Source organism: Trichosurus vulpecula, chromosome 3 (genome assembly GCF_011100635.1).
Source record: "Trichosurus vulpecula isolate mTriVul1 chromosome 3, mTriVul1.pri, whole genome shotgun sequence".
NCBI classification, from domain to species: Eukaryota; Metazoa; Chordata; class Mammalia; order Diprotodontia; family Phalangeridae; genus Trichosurus; species Trichosurus vulpecula.
This window is the reverse complement of record NC_050575.1, coordinates 2,775,394-2,795,860: the sequence shown is the minus strand read 5'-3', so window position 1 is coordinate 2,795,860 and position 20,467 is coordinate 2,775,394. Positions and strand designations below refer to the sequence as shown.

At 44.0% G+C, this 20,467-nt stretch overlaps 1 protein-coding gene across 1 annotated transcript; it reads right to left on the bottom strand.

Annotated features, from left to right (window-relative positions):
* Positions 1-334: 334 nt before the first annotated feature.
* GFRA3 (GDNF family receptor alpha 3) lies at positions 335-10,768 on the bottom strand. Its single transcript, XM_036752375.1, has 8 exons — positions 10,699-10,768; positions 7,307-7,582; positions 5,227-5,313; positions 3,520-3,853; positions 2,661-2,767; positions 2,118-2,252; positions 717-841; positions 335-436 (listed from the first exon to the last, which is right to left on the bottom strand). Exons 1-8 carry the CDS (start codon positions 10,766-10,768, stop codon positions 335-337), a joined length of 1,236 nt encoding a protein of 411 aa, XP_036608270.1.
* Between the last annotated feature and the right edge of the window lie 9,699 nt (positions 10,769-20,467).

Genomic DNA, 20,467 nt, shown 5'->3' with positions numbered 1-20,467 from the left:
CTCATCTGGAACCCAGGACCTCTGGCAGGGTGTGTCTTGGAGGAATGATCATAGAACCCCCTATCTGCTGTGGAAAGGACAGCCTCAGAGGGCTGCCCCAGTTCAGCCACCTTTGTCCCAAGAGGGCACTGGGAACAGCCCCTGCTAGTTGACAGATTTTTTTTTCCCTGTCAGGGCTCTTCTAGTGATTACTGACCATGGAAGGTTTGGGGCAGGGCACAGTCTTTTTTTTCACCCCTCCAGCTTCTCCCCTCTGCATTCTTAAAACAGCTCTGGCTGGGACTCTCAAGGAGGTGATATGCAAGGGGGAAGAGGGACCACAAGCAAAGTACCATTACAAGTGGCCAAGGACAGGGAGCAGGAGCAGAACCAAAGTCAGGGAGCTCAAGGAGATGGTGGGGACCCAGGGTTGCAGTCTTCCAGCCAGACCGTTACTCTGAGAAGAAAACATAATGGAGAGGCTGTGGTCAATGAGGAAGACCCTGTCTCATCACACTTTGACCTCATTACCAAGCTCCTCCCCTCTCCCATCTACCTCAGGAGGCCCTGCTCCCTCCCATCAAGCATCCCTTGGCCCCTACAAGAGGTTCCTCAGACACAGAGTTCTCTCCTTCCTGAGTATCAGAAAGCCCAGAAGGATCATACCCGCTCCCCAGGGAGGGGGCCCCGCCAAGTGATCTGGGGAAGATTCTACAATAAGAAGAAGAGGTCTGTACCTGGGATATAGCCACAGAATAAGAGGAACCCTTCAGGCCTTGAAAGTTGTCCTGAGAGGTGGTAGTGGGGAAGCTTTTGGAAAGCAGCGGGTGGTGAACTTGCATCTGAACTTCAATAGCCTTGGCTAGGGCATAGGAAAGAAGACAGAGAGACCTGAGAGGCGGAGAGGGGGATTATATCATAGGGTCATAAATCTAGACCTGGAAGTGAGCTTAGAGGCAATCGAGTCCAACAATTTCGTTTTATGGTTCAGGAAACCGAGTGCCAAGGTGGTAAGGGGTTTGCCCAAGATCCCCTAGGTATTAGAGATCAAAATCAGGATTTGGACCCAGGACCTCTGACTAGAGCACCAGTGTAAAAGGTGGGTCTGTGTTTGGGGGAGGGGGCTCCTTCAGCCCCCAGACATAAAGGTGAAGCCCTTAAGGGGCATCTGAATGTGGGGCAAGGAATGATATCACAAAAAATCACTGGATTTGGAGCCCTAAGATCTGAGTTTGAATCTCAGCTATGCTACTTACTCCTGGACAACCTTGGCCATGTTACTTCCCCTCAAGAATGAAAACTCCTTGAGGTCTGGACTATTTCATTCTTGTCCTGGTAATCACAGTGCTTTGCACATAGTAGGAACTTAATAAGTGTTTGTTGAAATGCTAATAAACATAATAAAATTAAACTGAATATTATGTAATTACAAGCACCAAGGTTGGTTCCCCTGGAAGAGTTGAGAAAAATGGCCATCATCTCCTCATTACAGAGGTGGGAGACCATGGGTATAGAACCTTGTCTCTATTACCAAACTCAGCTGATATGGTGGTTAGTTTTGCTGAACTTTTTGTCTTCGTTTTTGTCTCTTTATTCTTTGTTCCAAGGGATGGCTCACAGGGGAAGGAAGGAGGGAGGGATATAACTAGAAATGACATTGATATAAAAACAAAAGATAGTGATGAAAATTTTAGATTAAAAAAGATTCCACATGTTCTATTTTCCCTCTCTGGACCCTAGTTTCTTCCTTTGCAAAATGAGAGGTTCTATATATACATTGACCTATGGTTCCTTCTAGTTCTAATATTCTGACTCTCAAGTAACTTAGGATCAAACATTGAGTAAGAAAAAGGAAGTGGGAATCTATGGGAGGATTGGTAGTAGAGAGGGAAAATATATTCTTACAACATTCCAGATTTCAGGATCAAGAGAAACACTACAGAAGCCATCTTGCTCCTCCTCTTGTGTTTAGGCCAGATGTTTCATCTGTGTGGAGCCATCATCTACTTCACCACCACCTCTACCCTCCCCTCCCACCATTCCCACCCCTAGCCTCATTCACACTCCCCCAACACACACACATACATACATACACACACACACACACACACACACACACACACATGCACAAAACTCACTGAGGCAGGGATTTCTGGAGAAGGATTCCTGTATATGAATGCATTCTTCTAGTTGGTTCCCACTTCCCCGGCAGGAACAGCTCAAAGAAACATTAGCACTAAGGTTGCTGACGTAATTGGGGGTCATAACAGTACCTGTGCAGAAAGTTGGAGGCACAGGAAAATGATAAATGTTGGAGAAGATGTGGGAAACGCTAATGCATTGTTGGAGGAATTGTAAACCAATCTAACCATTCTGGAGAGCTATTTGGAACTATGCCTAAAGGGCTATAAAACTACATACCCTTTGATCCAGCAATACTGCTACTAGGTCTGTATCCCAAAGAGATCATAAAAAACAGAAAAGGACCCACATGTACATGTACAAAATATTTAAAGCAGAAAGGTGGTAGCCACCATCAGGGCACTTCTACCAACACCAGGCCTCCCCTGCCTGACCTGATGCCACCTTATCCTTGGTCTCATATGTTTCAACTTGTGAAGATCCTGAGCACCCACCACTCCCCAACCGCCTCCCCTCTAGGTACCCACTCTTGGTCTTACCAATCAAGCCCATATATGCCTTCAGGCACCGTTGGGGCTGTATTCCCACACAGGGCCCCAGAAGGTCTGTGTGACGGCAGTGCATCTGAAAATCAGCCAGGCGGGATCTGGAAAATGGGAGAGTTTGGGAGTTGAGAAGACCCAGGGAAAGTGGAGGGTGAGGGCTGAAAAAAGAAAGAGATCTCTCCCATCCCTAGTCTGAGTGAGAACTGAATTTGTAGAATCAAGCATCACCTTGAGGAGGAAAGCAGCAATGTTGAGGACAAGGAGAAGGGCTAAGAACAGGAACCTAGGGAAAAGGTAGAGGGTACCTCTATTCTTCAAGTTCTCATAGTGAATTCTTGGAATTTAGGGATCCAGGCCAAATTTATGCGTTACTCTCCTCCACAATCCCTGAAAATGCCAGAATGGTTTTTGGGAAAACCCCCTTAGGATGTAATACTGGTGTGGTTAGGGAGAATACCACCAGTGTCACCCCAAAAAATAGTAAAGAAAGGACATCTCTCCATCATTCAAGGCAATAGAGAGGCTGCAACAGGCACAGCCAACAGAAATCATTTTGTCTTTGGAGAGAGTGTATTCTAAGTGGTTTGCTTACATAGTTCCCTTTCTAATAACCTCTTGGTTGGTTCTGTTCCCTGAGTGAAGAGATACAGGAAAGCCAGACCAAGACCAAAGGTTTGCCACCACAGATAATCTATCAAAACTATATAAGCCACCATTAACCACAGGGACATGGGGGATCCATCTGCTAATATACTTCCCCTCTGGGCAAGTATCACTGATAAATGAAAACCACTTCCACTTCTTGGGAGGGAGAAGGAGAGGTTCTCCTCCTGCCCCATAAGGCCAGACCCACCTGCAGAGCAAGTCTTGAAGGCAGGTATTCCAAAGCACCAGACAGTTGAGGGGATCTCTGGTTGGAGAGGCACAGCTGGGGGCAATGGTGTTGCGCCGTCGTGCCCCACAGGCATCATCCCCATCATCACAAGGGCAGAATAGAAGTGCTTGGGCATATTTGTCTGCTACCTGCTCAAAGAAGACACGGAGCTCCTGCTGACACCTTAGGGGCTGACATCGAGCCACCGAGCAGACCTCCCCATAGGCCAGGCGCAACTTGTTACATCTGTCATTCAGGGTGCACAGAGTGGTGGACTTCAGGCAGAGATCAGGGCTGCTTTGGGACATGGAGCCTAGGAGAGAAGGGTGGCAACCCCCTACTATTCTTCTCCTGTAACAGGAAGCTGGACATGGGGTTGCAAACCACCCAGCATCCTCCTCCTCTCCTAAATATAGCCCTTAGCTCTCCCTACAGCCCACCCAGGGTCTAGAGCTTTGATAGGACCTGGAAGCTAGACTCTCTCTCAATCTACCTAGAACTCTGATCCCAAAAGAGCCTCTAGCTTTCCCTACAAGCCACCCAAAGTCTGGAACTCAAAACTACCCATAACCTTTGCTACAGTTCTCTTTGAGATATGAACACAAATGCAGCACCTAGCCCTTCCCACACTCTTCTGAGGCCTGAAGTTGGCCAGAATGTGACAAGAGACGTAATAAGAAATGGAAGCACCTGGAACCCAGGCCTCAGGTAGAGGCTCAGCCCAAACCATAGCCCTGTTCGGCTGTTTAGGCTATGTCTGAGCATCTCCAATTCTGTTCCCAACTCTAGCACACCTTTGCCCTAGTTGAAAGATCCAAATGCCATCAACATCCATTTCTGGAAAGCGCACCTCCTAGTCCTAGATTTAGTGATGGAAGTGACCTCAGAGGTCATCTAGTTCAGGACTTTCAGTCTATGGATGAGGAAAGTGAGGCTGAGAGAGCTAGGTGACTTAGCAAGGAGGAGCAGAGCTAAGATTCCTGCCAGGGTTTCCTGATCTCAAATCTAACTTTCTTTCTGTCTGCACCTGACTACTCCTAATTATTCTTCAATATTAGAAGGCAAGGGGGTTTAATGTGAATGTAACTAGATCTTGAATCAGAGAACCTGGATAGAAATTCATGCCTCTGATGCCTACTACCTGTGTGACCCTGGGCAGGTCACCTAATTTCCATGGACCTCAATTTCTCCATCAGTAAAAGATGAGGGGGTTGGACTAGATGTTCTCTAAGATCTCTTCCAGCTCCAGACTTATGAGTCATACAGGCATGGAGTCATATCTTTTTTACTAGCTTCTCCCCCCACCCCATTTTTAGAATATCCAAAAACATTTTCAAGTGTTTGGGAATATAGACCATTTCCAGGATGCCCAGGATGAGGATTAATTATCTCATTAATTTGAGAGCTGATGTCACACCTGCCATTTCCTTGGCTTCCCTGAACTATGTGGACCTGAGGGACAAATGGTTTAGTCTGCCTTCCTTGACAATTGTCGTTCTGTAATAACTGCACTGTGACCAAGACACACAGAATAACTCCATTTGCTATCCTGACAAATGCAAACAGCCCTTTGCTCTCCCTTGGCTGTAGAATTCTTTACGCTATAACCCAAGAATAAGGATTCTCCACCCTCCCCTGACATCCAGCTCAAACTCCCACCTCCCCAGCCTGGCCTGGCCCACAAACCTGACTCAAACGAGTCCAGATGATTAAATTTCCTGAATCTGCTGATCACAGTTTCCTTATATGGTGAGCCCCTCAAGTCATAGTAACCTAGAAAAAAAGAGATGAAAACATCAGAGACCCGTAGAGTAAACTACAGCAAGGAGGGAAATTAGATGAGGGACAGTGATGACAGCACATGCCGCAGATCCTCAAAAGAGAAAGCATAGAGCCCTACCCAGCCAGAGGGAGACTACAGGCACAGAATGACAACGAAGGGGCAGGCTGGGTTCTCTGGCCACGACATATTTATTTGATCTGCCCAGTGCCAGGAAACACTGTGTTTTTCCATGGAGAAAGCAATAGGAGAAAAGACATTATTTTTTTCTATGGAGGAAGAAATAGTCTGTCCTTCAGCCTCAGCTTCTAGAAGGAATCTAACTGGCTCTGAGGAAGGTATCCCATGATGAGGAAGAAGAAATGGTGTCTGACTTGGAGGAGGGAGAGGTGATGGAGATACGAGGTACTAGGATCTAAAAACAGACTGCTCTTATGCCCAAAGAGCTATAAAACTGTGCATACCCTTTGACCTAGCAATAGGGTTGTATCTCAAAGAGATCATAAAAATGGGAAAAGGACCCACATGTACAAAAATATTTATAGCAACTCTTTTTGTGGTGGCCAAGAACTGGAAATCGAGGGGATGCCCATCCATTGGGGAATGGTTGAATAAGTTGTGGTATGTGAATGTAATGGAATACTGTTGTGCTATAAGAAATGATGAGCAGGTGGACTTCAGAAAAACCTGGAAAGACTTATAAGAACTGATGCTGAGTGAAGTGAGCAGAACCAGGAGAAAGCATTGTATACAGTAACAGTCACAGTGTGAAATGACTGACTTTGATAGACTAACTCTTCTCAGCAACGTGAAGACAAAAGCCTCAAGACGGAAAATCCCATCTACATTCAGAAAAAGAAATACAGAGTCTGAATGCAGATCAAAGCAGACTATTTACTTTTTTGTTTTGTTTTTTTTTTATATTTTTCTTTCTCATGGTCACTCCCATTTGTTCTAATTCTTTCATACAACTTGAGTAATGTACAACTATGTTTAATAGAAATGTGTATGTAAAGCCTATATCAGATCGCATGCCATCTTGGAGATGGAGAGGAGAGGGAGGGGGAGAAAATTTTAAACTTACAGAAGTGAACGTTGAAAACTAAAAATAAATTAATAAAACAATTTTAAATTTAAAAAATAAAAACAGACTACTTTGTCTTGCAATTATATATCTATGCGCCCAAGTTGGGACAAGATGACCTATAAGCTACCTTTCAGCTCTAAATCTATGACCCTATGACATATGAGATGAATGAGAGGAAAGTTGGGCATGACCCAGCAGGGCACTGTGAGTGTCATTTCAGTATCTTTCAAAGAAGGGCCAGGTCCAGAGAGAAAGTAGCGGGTACCAGGAGAGAAAGTTGGGACACCCTGCCCCACCCCCATAAGCAAATGGGAAGGAGAGAGGGAAAGAAAGGATCTAATTCCAAAAGACATCTTTGGGGGTATATCCCTACCAAGAAACAGGGTGATTGTGATGGGGAAAGGGATCAGGGGAGGAGGGTCCCCCAAAGAACAAGAAGGAGAGGCTCCATTTTGCTTTTCTCCTGAATAGCTTTCCCCTTTGTGCGATCTTTGTCCTTCCACCTCCTGGTTAATGAGTGCCCAGCTCCCTGGGGCCTCTGCCGGGATGATGCCCGGGTACTCAGTCTGTCCCGCATCCTACTCTACTCGCTGATACTGACTTCTAAGTCAGTCTGTGACAGTGTATACTCTCTGCCTAAGAGCTTGGGGAAGAACCACTTCAGTAACCATCGGGTCAACCATAGTACACAGTAGGCATTCAGTTCACCGGAGTGATTCTCTAGGATCAGGAGAAACAGGAAAAGAGGGTAGTATATCAGGGATCCCATAAGAATAATTAAAGGCCTCCACGCAGTGCAGGCCCCTTTGGTCAACACAGTCTATCGTACCCTCGTTATCCTGCAGGATCGGGGAAAAGGCTCTGAATAGTCCCTGTCTCCGTCCTCACAGGAGACTCACCAAGGCCATAAGCAGTGTGGATGGTCCAGTAGATAGCCAGACAGGCGTTCTGATTCTTCATGCGCCAATCACACGTACAGCTGCCCAGAGAGCTATTCTGAAGCTGCTGCGCTGTCTCCAAGCAGCTCTCCCAGTTTTCAGGCTTCCGAGTTGCTGAGGCTAGAAAGCAGTTTTCCAAGTCAAGGAAGGAGGTACTGCAAGTGGAGTCAGTCAGGCACAGTTTTTTGGCATCGATGCAGTTGCTGGAAGACATGACATCCGTGGTCGGGAGGTCTCCTGCTTGGGGAGAGATGCCAGGTGAGGGCCGATAAGAGGTAGAGAAAAGAGCTGAGAGAACCAAACAGGCAGGGATGTGGGGAACACACTGGGTCATATAAAAATGACAGTTACAAGGAAAGAGAGCAGGTACCACAAGCTAAGCGGAGGAGGACCTGAATCAAGCACAGAGCCAGCATTATGAGAGATCCCCTGTCATAAAGGAAACACAGAGAGAACATTCCAAAGGGAATCAAGTCTAGGAACACTGCCATTCATCATGCCATTCATCATGGAGAATGTAAGCCTTAACAGGGCCATGCTTGGATCATGGTTAGCAACATCACAAACATGACGGGCAGAAAGAAAACCCTAGGTCTTTGGAGGGCTAAGTAGGTATACAGATTGGTGTCTCCAGCCCCCAAAACAGAAGGCTAGGTACCAGAGATGGGGTACCAAGTGCTGGTACAATTCTGATACTCCATAAGGTATACTTAAGATTGGAGGGGTAAACTCCACATCAACTCCCCCTCCCCACTCCCCTGCTATCCTCATTCCCATAGCTGGAGGGAAGGGGAGGAACCCAAATGTCATTTCCCCCTTACCCTTCCTGGGTCTTCTCAACATAAGGCAACAAAGGCTCTATTTGCTGAGACCCTCATACTACCTCAATAACCTCCTCACTTCAGGGTTCTTTCCACTATTCCAGGCCGCCTTTCTACAATTTAGTGGACACCCTCAAGCCTGTGACGTTGAGAGATCCCTGAAATTATATATACATATGTATATGTATACCTATACATACTAATTATCGGTGGAGCTGAGAATCGGTTCAACTATTCTGAAAAACAATTTGGAATTTTACCCAAAAAGTCACTCAACTGTACATATCCTTTTATCCAGTGATATCGGTATTAGATACATGCCCTAAGGATATCAAAGACAGAGGGTGAGTTCCCATTCATAGAAAAATATTTATAGCTCCACTTTTTTTTTTTTACCAGTAAAGAACAGAAAACAAAATCAGGGTCCATCAGTTAGGGAATAGCCGAACAAACCGTGGCGTATGAATGTAATAAAACATCATTTTCCTGTAAGAAATGAAGAGTATGAAGAGTTCAGAGAAATTTGAGAAGGCCTGAATGAACTGATATAGAATGAAAAAGGCAGAACCAGGAGAGCAATCTACATGATGACTACAATATGTAAAAGAAAATAATACTGAAAGACTTCAGAATGCTGATCACTGTAGACTAATCATTTTTTTCCACAGGAATGATGGTGAATTATACCTCCCACCTCTTAGCAGAGAAGAGGTGAAGCAAAGGCATAGAATGAGGCATACATTTTCAGATATGGCTAATGTGTATATTTGTTTTACTTGACTGTACTTATTTGTTACAAGGAAAGGCTCTACAAGGAGAAGGGAGAGTCAGTGGGAAGTGACAATGATGAAAGAGAGACAGAGACAGACAGACAGAGATACAGAGAGAGAGAATCAAGAAAAAAATCTTTTAAAAATAAAAATGTCTTGACTTGGGAGGAAAAAAAAAGTGAATCTATTCTCCAACTCTTCCTTGATTTACTGGTGATAAAGAAGCGGCTTCACTTTTGCTCTCAATCCTAACGTAGACCTTCATACCATTTGGGGCACAGGAGAATTGTCTGGGAAGGCAAATTAATGCGACAGTTGCCATTCCCTGGCACTGGTAATGGTGTCAAACAGTTTGGCTTGGTGGCCAGTATTTCCTGAATTTCTTCTGTTTCTGCCTTCATCAAAGCCAATGTCTTGTGGGCTAATGCTTCAGCGCAATTCTGGGAGACCTTGTTGGCAATCTTTCTTAGTCAAAAATCTCTGACCAGGTTCTAGAGAGCAAGGGGATTTGGGGATAGGAAGAGGCTTACCAGGAGCACAATGGACTCTAGTATCTCTTGGGGCCACCTGTTCTGTCTGTCTTTTCCCAGGGGGGAAGGTAATATCAATGGTCAGACTTGCAAAATGCTCATTCACTCACCAAAGAATGTTTAAACACTTATGGTGTGTGAGGCACTGTACTAGGCACAGTCAGGCATCACTGAGTTCTTCAAAGTTCGCAATGGGTAAGCAATGTCCCATTACCAAAGTTGGGTCAGCCATGCTGTCACCGGGAAAGCACCGGACTTAGCTGGGTTTGAATGCCAGCTCTGAGAGTCTCTAGGTGCCCTGCCATAGGTGACCTCCCCAGCCTGTTTGCATATCTATAAGATGAGGACTACAATATTTTCACTAACCGCCTCACAGGGTTGTTGTGAGAAAAGCGCTGTGTAAACCTGAAAGTGCTATACCATGGAAATGTGAGTTATTCCATTCCCAAATGCCATTTAGGATTTCTGTTCCTTAGTTGAGACTGCGGGTGCGGGTGGTTATGTCCTCCTTCCATGTGCTTAAACAAACAAACAAACAAACAAATCCCAGCAGGTTCCAGACTTGGAACACCCTTGACCTCTGACAAACTTGCTCACATCTAACCTCAATTCCTTTCGGTTAAGCTCCTTTTTGCTTTCCCATTCCTTACAGGGATGAAAGAATCGAGCCTCAAAGTGAGAGCGTGCCTCTGAACAAGCCCCCTCAGTGCTCAGCGATGTTGGTGTGCCTGGGCATAGGGAGGGCTTCAGACTGAGGGAGCCTGGGGTAAAGAGTGAATGCCACTGCCTAGCCTCTCAGATCTCTGCGTCTCAACAAAGGAAGAGAAACAGCGGTAAGCAACACTGGCCCCAGTTACGAAGTCATCCTTGGCATTCAGGCCGAGTATCCAGCCAGTCTCCCCAGGCTTCCTCTGCCTCCCACCACCTGCTGTCCAACGTCTTGGGCAAAGTTTCTCAGATCAACTTGGGCAGACCCTTCAAAACTGTCTGAGGCAGACGTTTACCCCAGGCTCTCAACTCCTACAGATGTCTGGGACAGAGAAACTGGCCAGTATCTTGGAGGACACTTGTGCCGGTAAGGAAGAGAGAGATCTTCCGATCCAGGAGCCTCCGCCGCACGGTCCACTCAGTACTCGCTACATAAGCACACACAAGACCCCATACATGCACACATGCATGCACACATACATGCACACATATACCAGGACATTTACCCTCCCACCTATACTCACCGGCTTGGAGTAGGGGAAGCAAACGCAGCAGCAACAAAGCGAAGGGAACGCGTAGGACGCCCCGCGGCATGGTGCTGCAGCCTGGTGTGTCTGGCCCCCGGACACTCCCCTCTCAGCCCCGGTGCGCCCGCCCAGCCCGGCCCAGCCCTGTCCAGTCCCGCCAGTGCGCTCCTTTCCGCTCCGAGTGGCTCTGAGGCGCCGCCTTAGCCTCCGCCCCATCCCCACCCTAAGCAGCGCCTACATACTAAGCCCCCGCACCTCCAACACGCATCCAAGAACTCCCATGTAGGAAGAAAAAAAAAAAAGACTAATACAAACCTTGCTCAGGAAATGGGTAGGACCTTGAGACTAGACGGCAAGGGGATGGGGAAGAGAAGTTTCTTGGGGGTGGGGTGTGCAGGGTGAAGAGGTTTAGGACCCGTCTTCTAAGGAAGGGAGTGAGGTGGGGAGGCAGGGGGATGGAGGACAAACTCCTTTGGTTCCAGGTCTATACCTTAGGGTTAGCGTTCACATGGTGGTTAAAAGAAGACAATCTCAAAGTCTCTGAAGAACTTTGGAATTGATTGTGACATGGGAGACATCGGACAGGACCACAGGCATGGCGTGCCCACATCAGAGGAGGTGCTGTGCCCTATGAGCAAAGCAGCATTGAAACAGCTCAAAGGATGCTCAGGTTTGGAGTATCCACTCCAACAGTTCACGTGGACTATTTGTGGCCGACCTGTGGTAGAGCATTGCGAGCTCCTGTTGGCCTGATCAGCCACAGTGGGACACATTAAATCTTGACTCAAGCATAGTGATGTCATTTTGGTCTTCTTGGAGAATGAAGGACAACACCATACCTTAGGCCCTAACTTAGGAAACTTTTTGTGGGGCTGGGGAGTTGGGGTAAGAGGTGGGGCAAAGAAGGAAGCTACCTGCTTGCTCCTAGAGAAGGGCTGTGACACTCAGATATCTGGGTGCCCCCTCCTGGAACCTACAGGCGAGCAGAGTTCAGAAATTATCCAAAGACCCAAGGGAAACACTTTCTTACTCTGCCGTATCAACCCAATCACCCAGAGAATACCCAAGATGAGCACTAGACAGGAAACAAAACAAAAAAATTGAAATACCAGCACCAAAACCAAAATAAAACCAACAAGCCACCATAAAAGCTCTTCTTGTTCGCAGCATACTCACAGCTATCATCCAATTTCATCTTTACAACCCTAAGAGATGGTATAGGATTAGTACCATTAATCTCATTTTGCAGCTGGAGAAACTGAGGCCTCCCAGAGGTGAAGTTACTTAGCTCATGCTACTTGATGGCTGGAGAGCTGGACTTAAAACCTAGTTCTCCTGACTTCCAGCCCAAAGCTCTTTCTTCCCCCACTAGTTTATAAGTGTATGCACCTGTACAAGCCCAGCTCCCTCTGCCCTATCAGACAGAATTTGGCATCTGGCCTATTATTCATTTGTGTGACCTAGAGAGGTCATCTGTTACCAAAGACCCCAACTGGAGGAAGCAGGGAGGCCAAGGTTACTGATGACGGCCTGGAAAGTTCTTCCTTATCTCTAACTTTCCTCTTTCACGATGCAATTTCAGCATTTCCTCTTGTTTAGTCCATAGTGAAGAGGGACTGAATGGCAGCCCTTGGACAACTTAATCATATGGTGTTTCTTGGCTCCATGGGGTTGGATGATGTGTCTTGGAGTAAAATCACTGGGTTATCAAGTTGCATTTTCCCCTTAAAGAATGCCATGAGAGATTGTGGAAAAATAAGCAGGGCTGCAGACAAGGAGAGAAGACTTTCCTTTTACCGGTGATAGAAGAGGGATTTTTTCCTAACCCCTATCTACTCCCCTTTTCCCCTCAGCCTCCTCTCCTTCACTACAGCAGCTGACTTGGCAGAGGGCCCAGGAGGGAGGGCATTGAGAGGCACTATATAAACCCTTGAGATTTATCAGCTGCTGTGGCTGAATCCTCCCATTTTGCAGTGGCCTCTGGGGGCATTTGCTGATGTAATCAGCCCGGAGAGAGAGAGAGCTATTCCAGGTGGGGGTGTAAATCACCCTTCATGAAGCCGAAAAGGAGACATGTGGCCCCAGATAAGGAGAAAGACTGACAGTGGCCTCCGTGTCCTTCCACCCCTCATTAGCCACTAGTTTCTAAGCTTTAATGCACTTTAAATGGAGTTTGTGCTTCATTTTATCTGTCTGCACTGCCAGCATTAAAGGGGACCTAATAAACATCTAGACTTCTCTCCTTTCATTCAAGAAGCGAGTGTCTATGGGTATAGAATGTTGCACAAGCTATCAAAGGTGGTTGTGTTAAAGTCTAAAAACAAAATAAAACAAAAAAAAACCACTTTGGTATAAGGCAAGATAAAGAGAGATATATTTTAAAATGAATTACATGAAAAGTTATCAATAAAGAAAAAAAGAAAAAACCCAGATGGCTTCCCAACCATTTGTCTTAATGCTGGCCCTAGGGTCTCTTACCTTTTTTTTTTGGCCAGTTCCCTTAGTTCACTCTAACCCTTTTCTACGTCCTCTCATCATTGAGACTTAGGGAAAGTCTCATAGGATGCCACCAACTCCTCTCTTGTGCGGCTAGAAACTCAGGAAAAAATTTCATTATAAAGAAAAAAAATGCCTGAGAGGTATAGGATGAGGACTAAGACTCGGAAAAGGTAGGGGTTAACTATGACTCCAATCTCTTACCCCTCCTTCACAAGTAAATCCAGGGGATAGAAGAATGAAGTGGAGAGAGACTTTTGTTCGATATGTCCCTAAAGTTTTAGCATCAGTGCTATTGACCTAGTCTAGAAATAAGTGTTGGGGGAAATGTTAGTCTGACCAGCTCAATGTCAAAGCTCTGCCTAACAAAGTTGAGGCTGGTCTTTCTGAGGCCCTTAGAATGCATGGGAAAATCTTTAGGGCCCTAGCAGTCATGAAATTTTGTGAGAAGTAACCAGGGCTATGGGCCGAAAGGGTAGATTATAGTAATAAACACTGCATCCGGCTAAGGCTACTATTCGCAGAACCCTCCCTTACTAGAAATCCTTTGTGACGTTGCCAGCAGTTATTCCCGCCCACCAAAGAAGGGGCCACATCCTTTGGATGCCCAACAGATAACATGTCATCCCTTCTATAGAAAGATGATGCTCTTAACCTATCATCAAAGGGGATAAGTTTGCGTTTGGGTCCCTTTTGTAAGCAGTACATATATTTATAAGATAACAGGTTGGGGATAAATTCGTGGCCAGGGAATACTGTTCACTGTGCAAAGCTAACTGATCCAGTGGGGAGACTTAGTACCACATGTAATCAACTGAGCTAATGAGTCATTGAGAGCTTAGCAGAAGCTTTGTAGCTCCAAATGGCTACGTGTTTCAAAGTCAAAAGGCTGTTCCGTGACTCTGTAGGTGGAAGATGCGGACCAGCAGCCACACTGTCACTCATGCCCATGCACCAAGGGGTGCTATCATTCCCACAGCTCCTTGATATCAACATACAGAATTCATTGTGCAGTATACTCACTGGGGGAGGGTTCAATCCAGGGCCTCAAATCAAATGCCAGACCTTCCAATCCTACTTCCTTGAAATGATTTGATTTTCTCATTTTCTTGTTAAACTACTCTAATTGTGCCCCAGGACCCCAAGAGGTAGAGCCAGCTGAGACTGCCGTGCCTTGCTGTTTGTCCGTCATTCTCGAAGAGGACCAGCGATGTCAGGAGGACGATGTCTTGACTTGCAAGGGAATCCTTTAACTGGAATGCAGAGATACGACAGACTCCTAGTCATGTGACTTTGGGCATACCCACAGAACCTCTCATTATTTGTAAAATGAGGGGAGCCCAAGGACAATGGGGTAAATTGGGAAGAGCACTGGACTGAGAGTTGGGGGACTTTAGTTCCGGTTCTTGGCTTGGGCAAGTTATAAACTTCGACTTATTTATTTCTAAGATTATAATAAGATCAAAAATACATGAAAGGGTGCTACATAAATATTATTATTGAGCGAGCTCCCTATTTGGTTATGTTTCTGTGATGATAGTATTGGCATCCACTTGAATGGGCTAATAAAACACTTTAAATACATTATCTCACTTGGTTCTCAGGGAAAGCCCGGGAAGCACGTATCACAGCCACTGCTGCCCTGTTACATAGGCGAGGAAATTGAGGCTCTGCGAAATTAAATGATTTGCGCAAGGGACACAGACAATAAACTGCAGAATTGAAATTCAAACCCAGAGTTTTCCTGACTTCAAGTTCACAACTCTAGCTTAATAAACTAGTTTTCATTTTTCAAGTCTGTTTAACTCAAAGAAAGCTGTTGGTCAACTGCCTCAATCTCTACAGATGTAGTTTCTATTGTGGCAAGAGACTTAGATTAGATTTATGGGAGAACTTTGAGACTATGAGATTAGTTGCGCTAGATGGAACAGATTATTAAAGAGGTGGTTGCGGTAATTACTTACATGGAAATTACTGGAAGAAATACAAAGATCTTTTTAGAATGGGCCGTCCGGTAGACACAGTTGTGTATAGTGACAGAAAAATGGAATAGATGGTTCTTTCCATTCCAGTAATTCACATTAGAGAACAGACTTTCAGCACCTCTTCTGACTACATTATTTCTGAGAGAGAAATAACGTAGGGAAGGTGGAATGAATGCTCCATTGTCCATTGTATTGAAGAGAAACCGTGATGACAATATTCCAAAATAAATTAGGTAATCTCATTTAAATGGTGCTAATAGGATGTGGTATTTGTTCATAATAAAGCCATCTGTTGTTAGCTTTGCTATATTTAAGTTTACTTTGCAGCTTGGGGGAAATGGTGGATTCATCAGTAACACACGTTTAGGTGGGCATAGGTCATGCCGTGTCATTTCTTCTTTTGTACGCATGATTTCCCTTACCTTGACTTTTAAGTGGGAGATAGTATGGTGTAGTGGAAAGAACGCTTAACTTGAGTTAAAATCCTGGCTTGTGACCTTGGACAAGTCTTTCTGGACCCAAGTTTCCACATCTGTAAAATAAAATATTGGACCAGACAACCTCTAAGATGCCACCTCAAAATCTATGACTCTGTGAACGTTAAAAAAATTTTTATCATGTCATCAACCAAAGGCCACTTTTCTTCTCTTTCTGGTATACACTGAGGCAGATCTCCCTGGTACCTGGGGGACTGTAGAGATTTATGAGCTTCACTTCACAAAGACAGGGGAGAGCTCAAGTATTGAGTTCTCTCTCTCTCTGTACACATACCCACACATATATATACACACATATACATATATATACACACGTATGTATGTATATTCAAGTATTTCAAGGGATTTAGTTTCCTTTAATCACATTTAAGCCAGAATTTGAGGCATCATGGCACAGTAGAAAAAGCACTGGTTCAGAAGTCAGAGGATCTGGGTTCAAATCTCCCTTTGGATTCCTTCTTCCTGATATGATCTTGGACAAGTCACATAACTTTCTTGGAATTCGATTTTTGCAAAATGAGAGGGATACCCTAAATGGCTTTTGAGGTCCCTTCCAGTTCCAGATCTATGATTCTATGGTCTGGGTTTGACAGGTTCTTTCTCTGTCTAACCAAAAGGAAACACTGTCCTAGGCTGAGGGCAGGGAGAAGCAGTTCTTCATACCCATATTCCCTTCTCTTGAACTCAAACTAACAAATCCAAAGTTAGTGCAGTGTTTGGCACCACAGCAACTCTATTCCTTCTACAGTAGCACCCCCAGTTTGTACCCAGCTGTACTGTAGCACATTTTATTAATTATGAGCCTACCATTACCGGGGTAATGTGGGCTTGGAGGGCTACTGGACCTTAGAGTCCATCTGAAATCTTCCCCCATTCCTACAGACTAGTTCCATTCAGGGCAGCGCCTTCACAAAGGCTTCCATGCCCCACCCCCAACTGAGGCCAGTCAGTTGATCCCCAGTGGTAATAATCACATCTGGAAAACCTACTTTGCTTGGTGCTAACATAGCACAAACTATAGGGATGTGTACTATTTCATAATGACATAGTTTAGGTGGAACTCACTTTACCCAATAAGAGTACTCCCACAAAATTATGTGTAAATCAAATTACAATTTATTTATACCAGAAAAAGTTTATTTAGAATTTTTCCGAGAGAATAACCCCCCACAACATTTGCTTTATGAATCTGAATTCTCATATAACAGGTTGACTTAAAAAGCATGCCACACTTGTATTGATGCTACCTTCCTGGGAAAGATGCCCACCATTTTGCCGAGAGGTAGCATCTTCATCCAAGGAGGTTTTAGGAGAGTGTCTACTGAGCCATTGGGTCAGGAATTGTTACGTAAAAGTGGAGTGCTTCCACTCTACATTTTAAGGACATGGTACTCTTTAGCCACTGAAGATCTTGCCAGGGCTATGAGGGGGCACACAAACATGAGGTGGTCGTTGTTTTCAACTGACACAGCTAGTGGGCAAGAGTTCACTTTCAAGACTTTTGGAGAGGGATTGGGAGGAGCCACTGACACAAAGTGTACCCCCTCTCCCTTTTTTTTTTTTTGGCAGCTAGGTAACACGGAGGTAGAAACCAGCTAACTTAGAATAGTGTAGTGGTGCCCTCTGCTGTAAGAAGTCCTTGTCACACTCCCTGTCTGAAAATGTGCTACAGTTCTGCAGCCAGTACACTACTCCCTTATCATCTGACTCCTTTTGATCAGCATCCTCACAAACCCCTCAAAAAAGAGGAGGAAAAACTGCTAATAAAAGCGTTAACATCCAAAATAGGAATTCCAGAGTTTAAGGAGAACAGGCAATTTTAACTCTAGACTCACCTCAATAATGCTTTCCTAATCTCTCGGTTCTTTTCCACATCCAATCAGTCGGTTGCTGGTATCCTTCAGACTTGTTCCCTAGCTCAGATTTTTTACCATCTCTCATCTGTACTATGGTAATCACCTGGATCCCTGCCTCACTTCCTTCCTTTCCAATTCCTCCTCCACTTTCCAAAGCAGTATTTAACCAAATGACTTTGCATGTGTTTTGTATTTACTTATTTGTATATACCTTGTGGTTCCCACCTACTGCCCACTCCTAAGAGAGTAGTTTCCTTAAGCAGAGACATTCATTTTTATCCATCTCTCTGGTTTCCAGCATACAGTTGGCATTTAATAAATCCTTGTCAAATTAGATTGAATCTCCAGTCCTGAGTCACCAGTGTTTTCTCCACAATCCCACAAGTAAATGTCATAAAGTCACAAAGTTTGATGGAATCTCAAAGTGCTGTCAATTCCCCCAATACAAGTAGGGCTTTGTTTGGAACACCCAAATGCGATACCCATTTTAAGATCTCTGGGGGGAAATGGCCTAAGTCACCTGAGCAAGGGATGGAAAATACCACCAGGAAGTGTTTTGTCTGCTTTCTAAAATTAATCAGCAAGATTCATGGTAAATACAATGGATGACACTGGTGCTACCTAAGATAAGAATAAATGAAATTCATATTAATCAGTAACACCAGAAGGGTCTTTATATATTTCAAGCCACTTTTTTGCATATTGTTCAATTGTTTTCAGGGATGTTTTTGTTCTTTGGTTTTGTTTTGCTGGGGCTTTTCGATGAAGATTGTTCTTGTGCTTCCTTTGGTTCTCCCTCATACATATGAACACTTTGGGCTTGACTGATGTCACCAGAATAGTAGCTCTGTTAAGCATGTTACAAAGTAGTTTATTTAGGTATGGCTTGGCCTATAGGGTATGTGAAGTCCTTTCTAACAGTTTGTGATTAACAAAAATTATCAAGAAATTTTTAAAACTTTTGATAAATTTCATTCCATTTTCTTTTGTTCTCTCTATAGTGATGTTCCAAATACACTGAACCCCATTGAAAAATATTATGAACTAGTCAACACAAACATTTCAATATACAAAGAACAGAAAAAAATTGTATAGAAAACTATGAACTTCTATTATGTAGTTTTAAGTATACATTAAATTTAACTAAATAGAACTCAAACTATCCTGCTTGTATTTACTTGACTTCTGCTGTTATTTTTTAAATGGTGGTAGTTTCATTAACACAACCTAATTCTCTTTTTAAAATATTTTATTTTACCCAAGTTACATGTAAAGACAATTTTTAACATTCGTTTAAAAAAATTGAATTCCAAGTTATCTCCCTCCCTTCCCTCCTCCCTGAGACAGTAAGCAATTTGATAAAGGTTATACATGGTCAATCATGCAAAACATATTACTACATCAGTCATGTTGTGAAAGAAGACAGACATCCAAAGGGAAAAAAATTCACAAAAAAAAATACAGAAGGTGAAAAATAGTATGGCTTTAATCTGCATTCAGACTCCATCAGTTCTTTCTCTGGAGGGGAATAGCAGTTTTTATCATGAGTCCTTTCACATTGTCTTGGATCATTGCGCTGCAGAGAATAGCCAAGGAATTTGCACTTGATCAGCATACAGTATTGCTGTTACTGTGTATAACGTTCACCTGGTTCTGTTCACTTCACTTTGCATCTGTTCATGTAATTCCAGGTTTTTCTGAAATCCATCTGCTCATTTCTTTTTTTTAATAGTATTTTATTTTTTCCAATTACATGTAAAGATAATTTTTAAAATAAAATTGTGAGTTCTAAATTTTCTCCCTCCCTCCCCTCCCCTAAGAGAGTAAGCAATTTGATACAGGTTATATATGTGCAATCATGTAAAATATGTTTCCATATTAGTCGTGTTGTGAAAGAAGAAAATTTGTAAAACAATTAGTTTGCAAAAGGAAAAAATCATGAAAAAAAGTAAGTGACAATAGTATGCTTCGATCTGCATACAGACTATCAGTTCTTTCTCTGGATGTGGAGAGCATTTTCCATCACGAGCCTTTTGGAATTGTCTTGGATCATTGTACTGCTGAGAAGAGCTAAGTCTATCAGAGTTGGTCACTTCTGTGTTGCTGTTACTATACACAATGTTCTCCTAGTTCTGTTCACTTCACTCCGCATCAGTTCATATAAATCTTCCCAGGTTTTTCTGAAATCCACTTGCTCATCATTTCTTCTAGAACAATAGTATTCCATTACATTCATATACTACAACTTGTTCAGTTATTCCCCAGTTGATGGGCATCCCCTCAATTTCCAATTCTTTGTCACCACAAAAAGAACCGCTATAAACATTTTTGTACAATTAGGTTTCCCCGCCCCCCTGCCTTTTTAATCTCTTTGGGATAGAGAGACCTAGTAGTGGTATTGCTGGATTAAAGGATGTGCACAATTTGATTGGCCCTTTGAGTATAGTCCCAAATTGCTCCCAACAATGGTAGTCAACCTAATTCTTGAAGCTCATTCTGCTGGGCCGTGACAAGAATTGGGAGGAGAGTTGTTTGGGAAGCTGAAATGACTCTCTGGGTATAGTCTAAGAAGAATGTGTCCAGTTAGGGGCATATCTGACTGTGAATTGTCAAGAACCCAAATCACAATGTTCTGAGGCTGCGTGGCAGGTGGAGAAGCACCTGGAGCACTCTGAATGAAGGTGGTCACACCGTGGTGGTTTCAAGTTCTTGCTGGGACGTCACAAGTCACAGGGTAGTTCTTAATTCACGTGGACTAACATGAAATAATCTGAGCCATTGTCATCCTGAAATGTTCGTTATCTCATTTTTAAAATGGGGAGAGCAGAAAAGAAAGAGAGGAAAATTCAGAAAGAAAGAATTTACTACCTCAAGCCTGACAAGAAATTCAAGCAGAGGAGATAAGCTGGCTGAAGGAGGTGAAGACATACAG

Coding starts and splice junctions, on each gene's coding strand:
- GFRA3 (XM_036752375.1), bottom strand. CDS start 10,768: ATGCCGCGGGGCGTCCTACGCGTTCCCTTCGCTTTGTTGCTGCTGCGT. Junction 5,314..7,306: donor CCACACTGCTTATGGCCTTG/GTGAGTCTCCTG, acceptor CTTTTTTTCTAG/GTTACTATGACTTGAGGGGC. Junction 2,768..3,519: donor CTTCAAGACTTGCTCTGCAG/GTGGGTCTGGCC, acceptor CCCATTTTCCAG/ATCCCGCCTGGCTGATTTTC.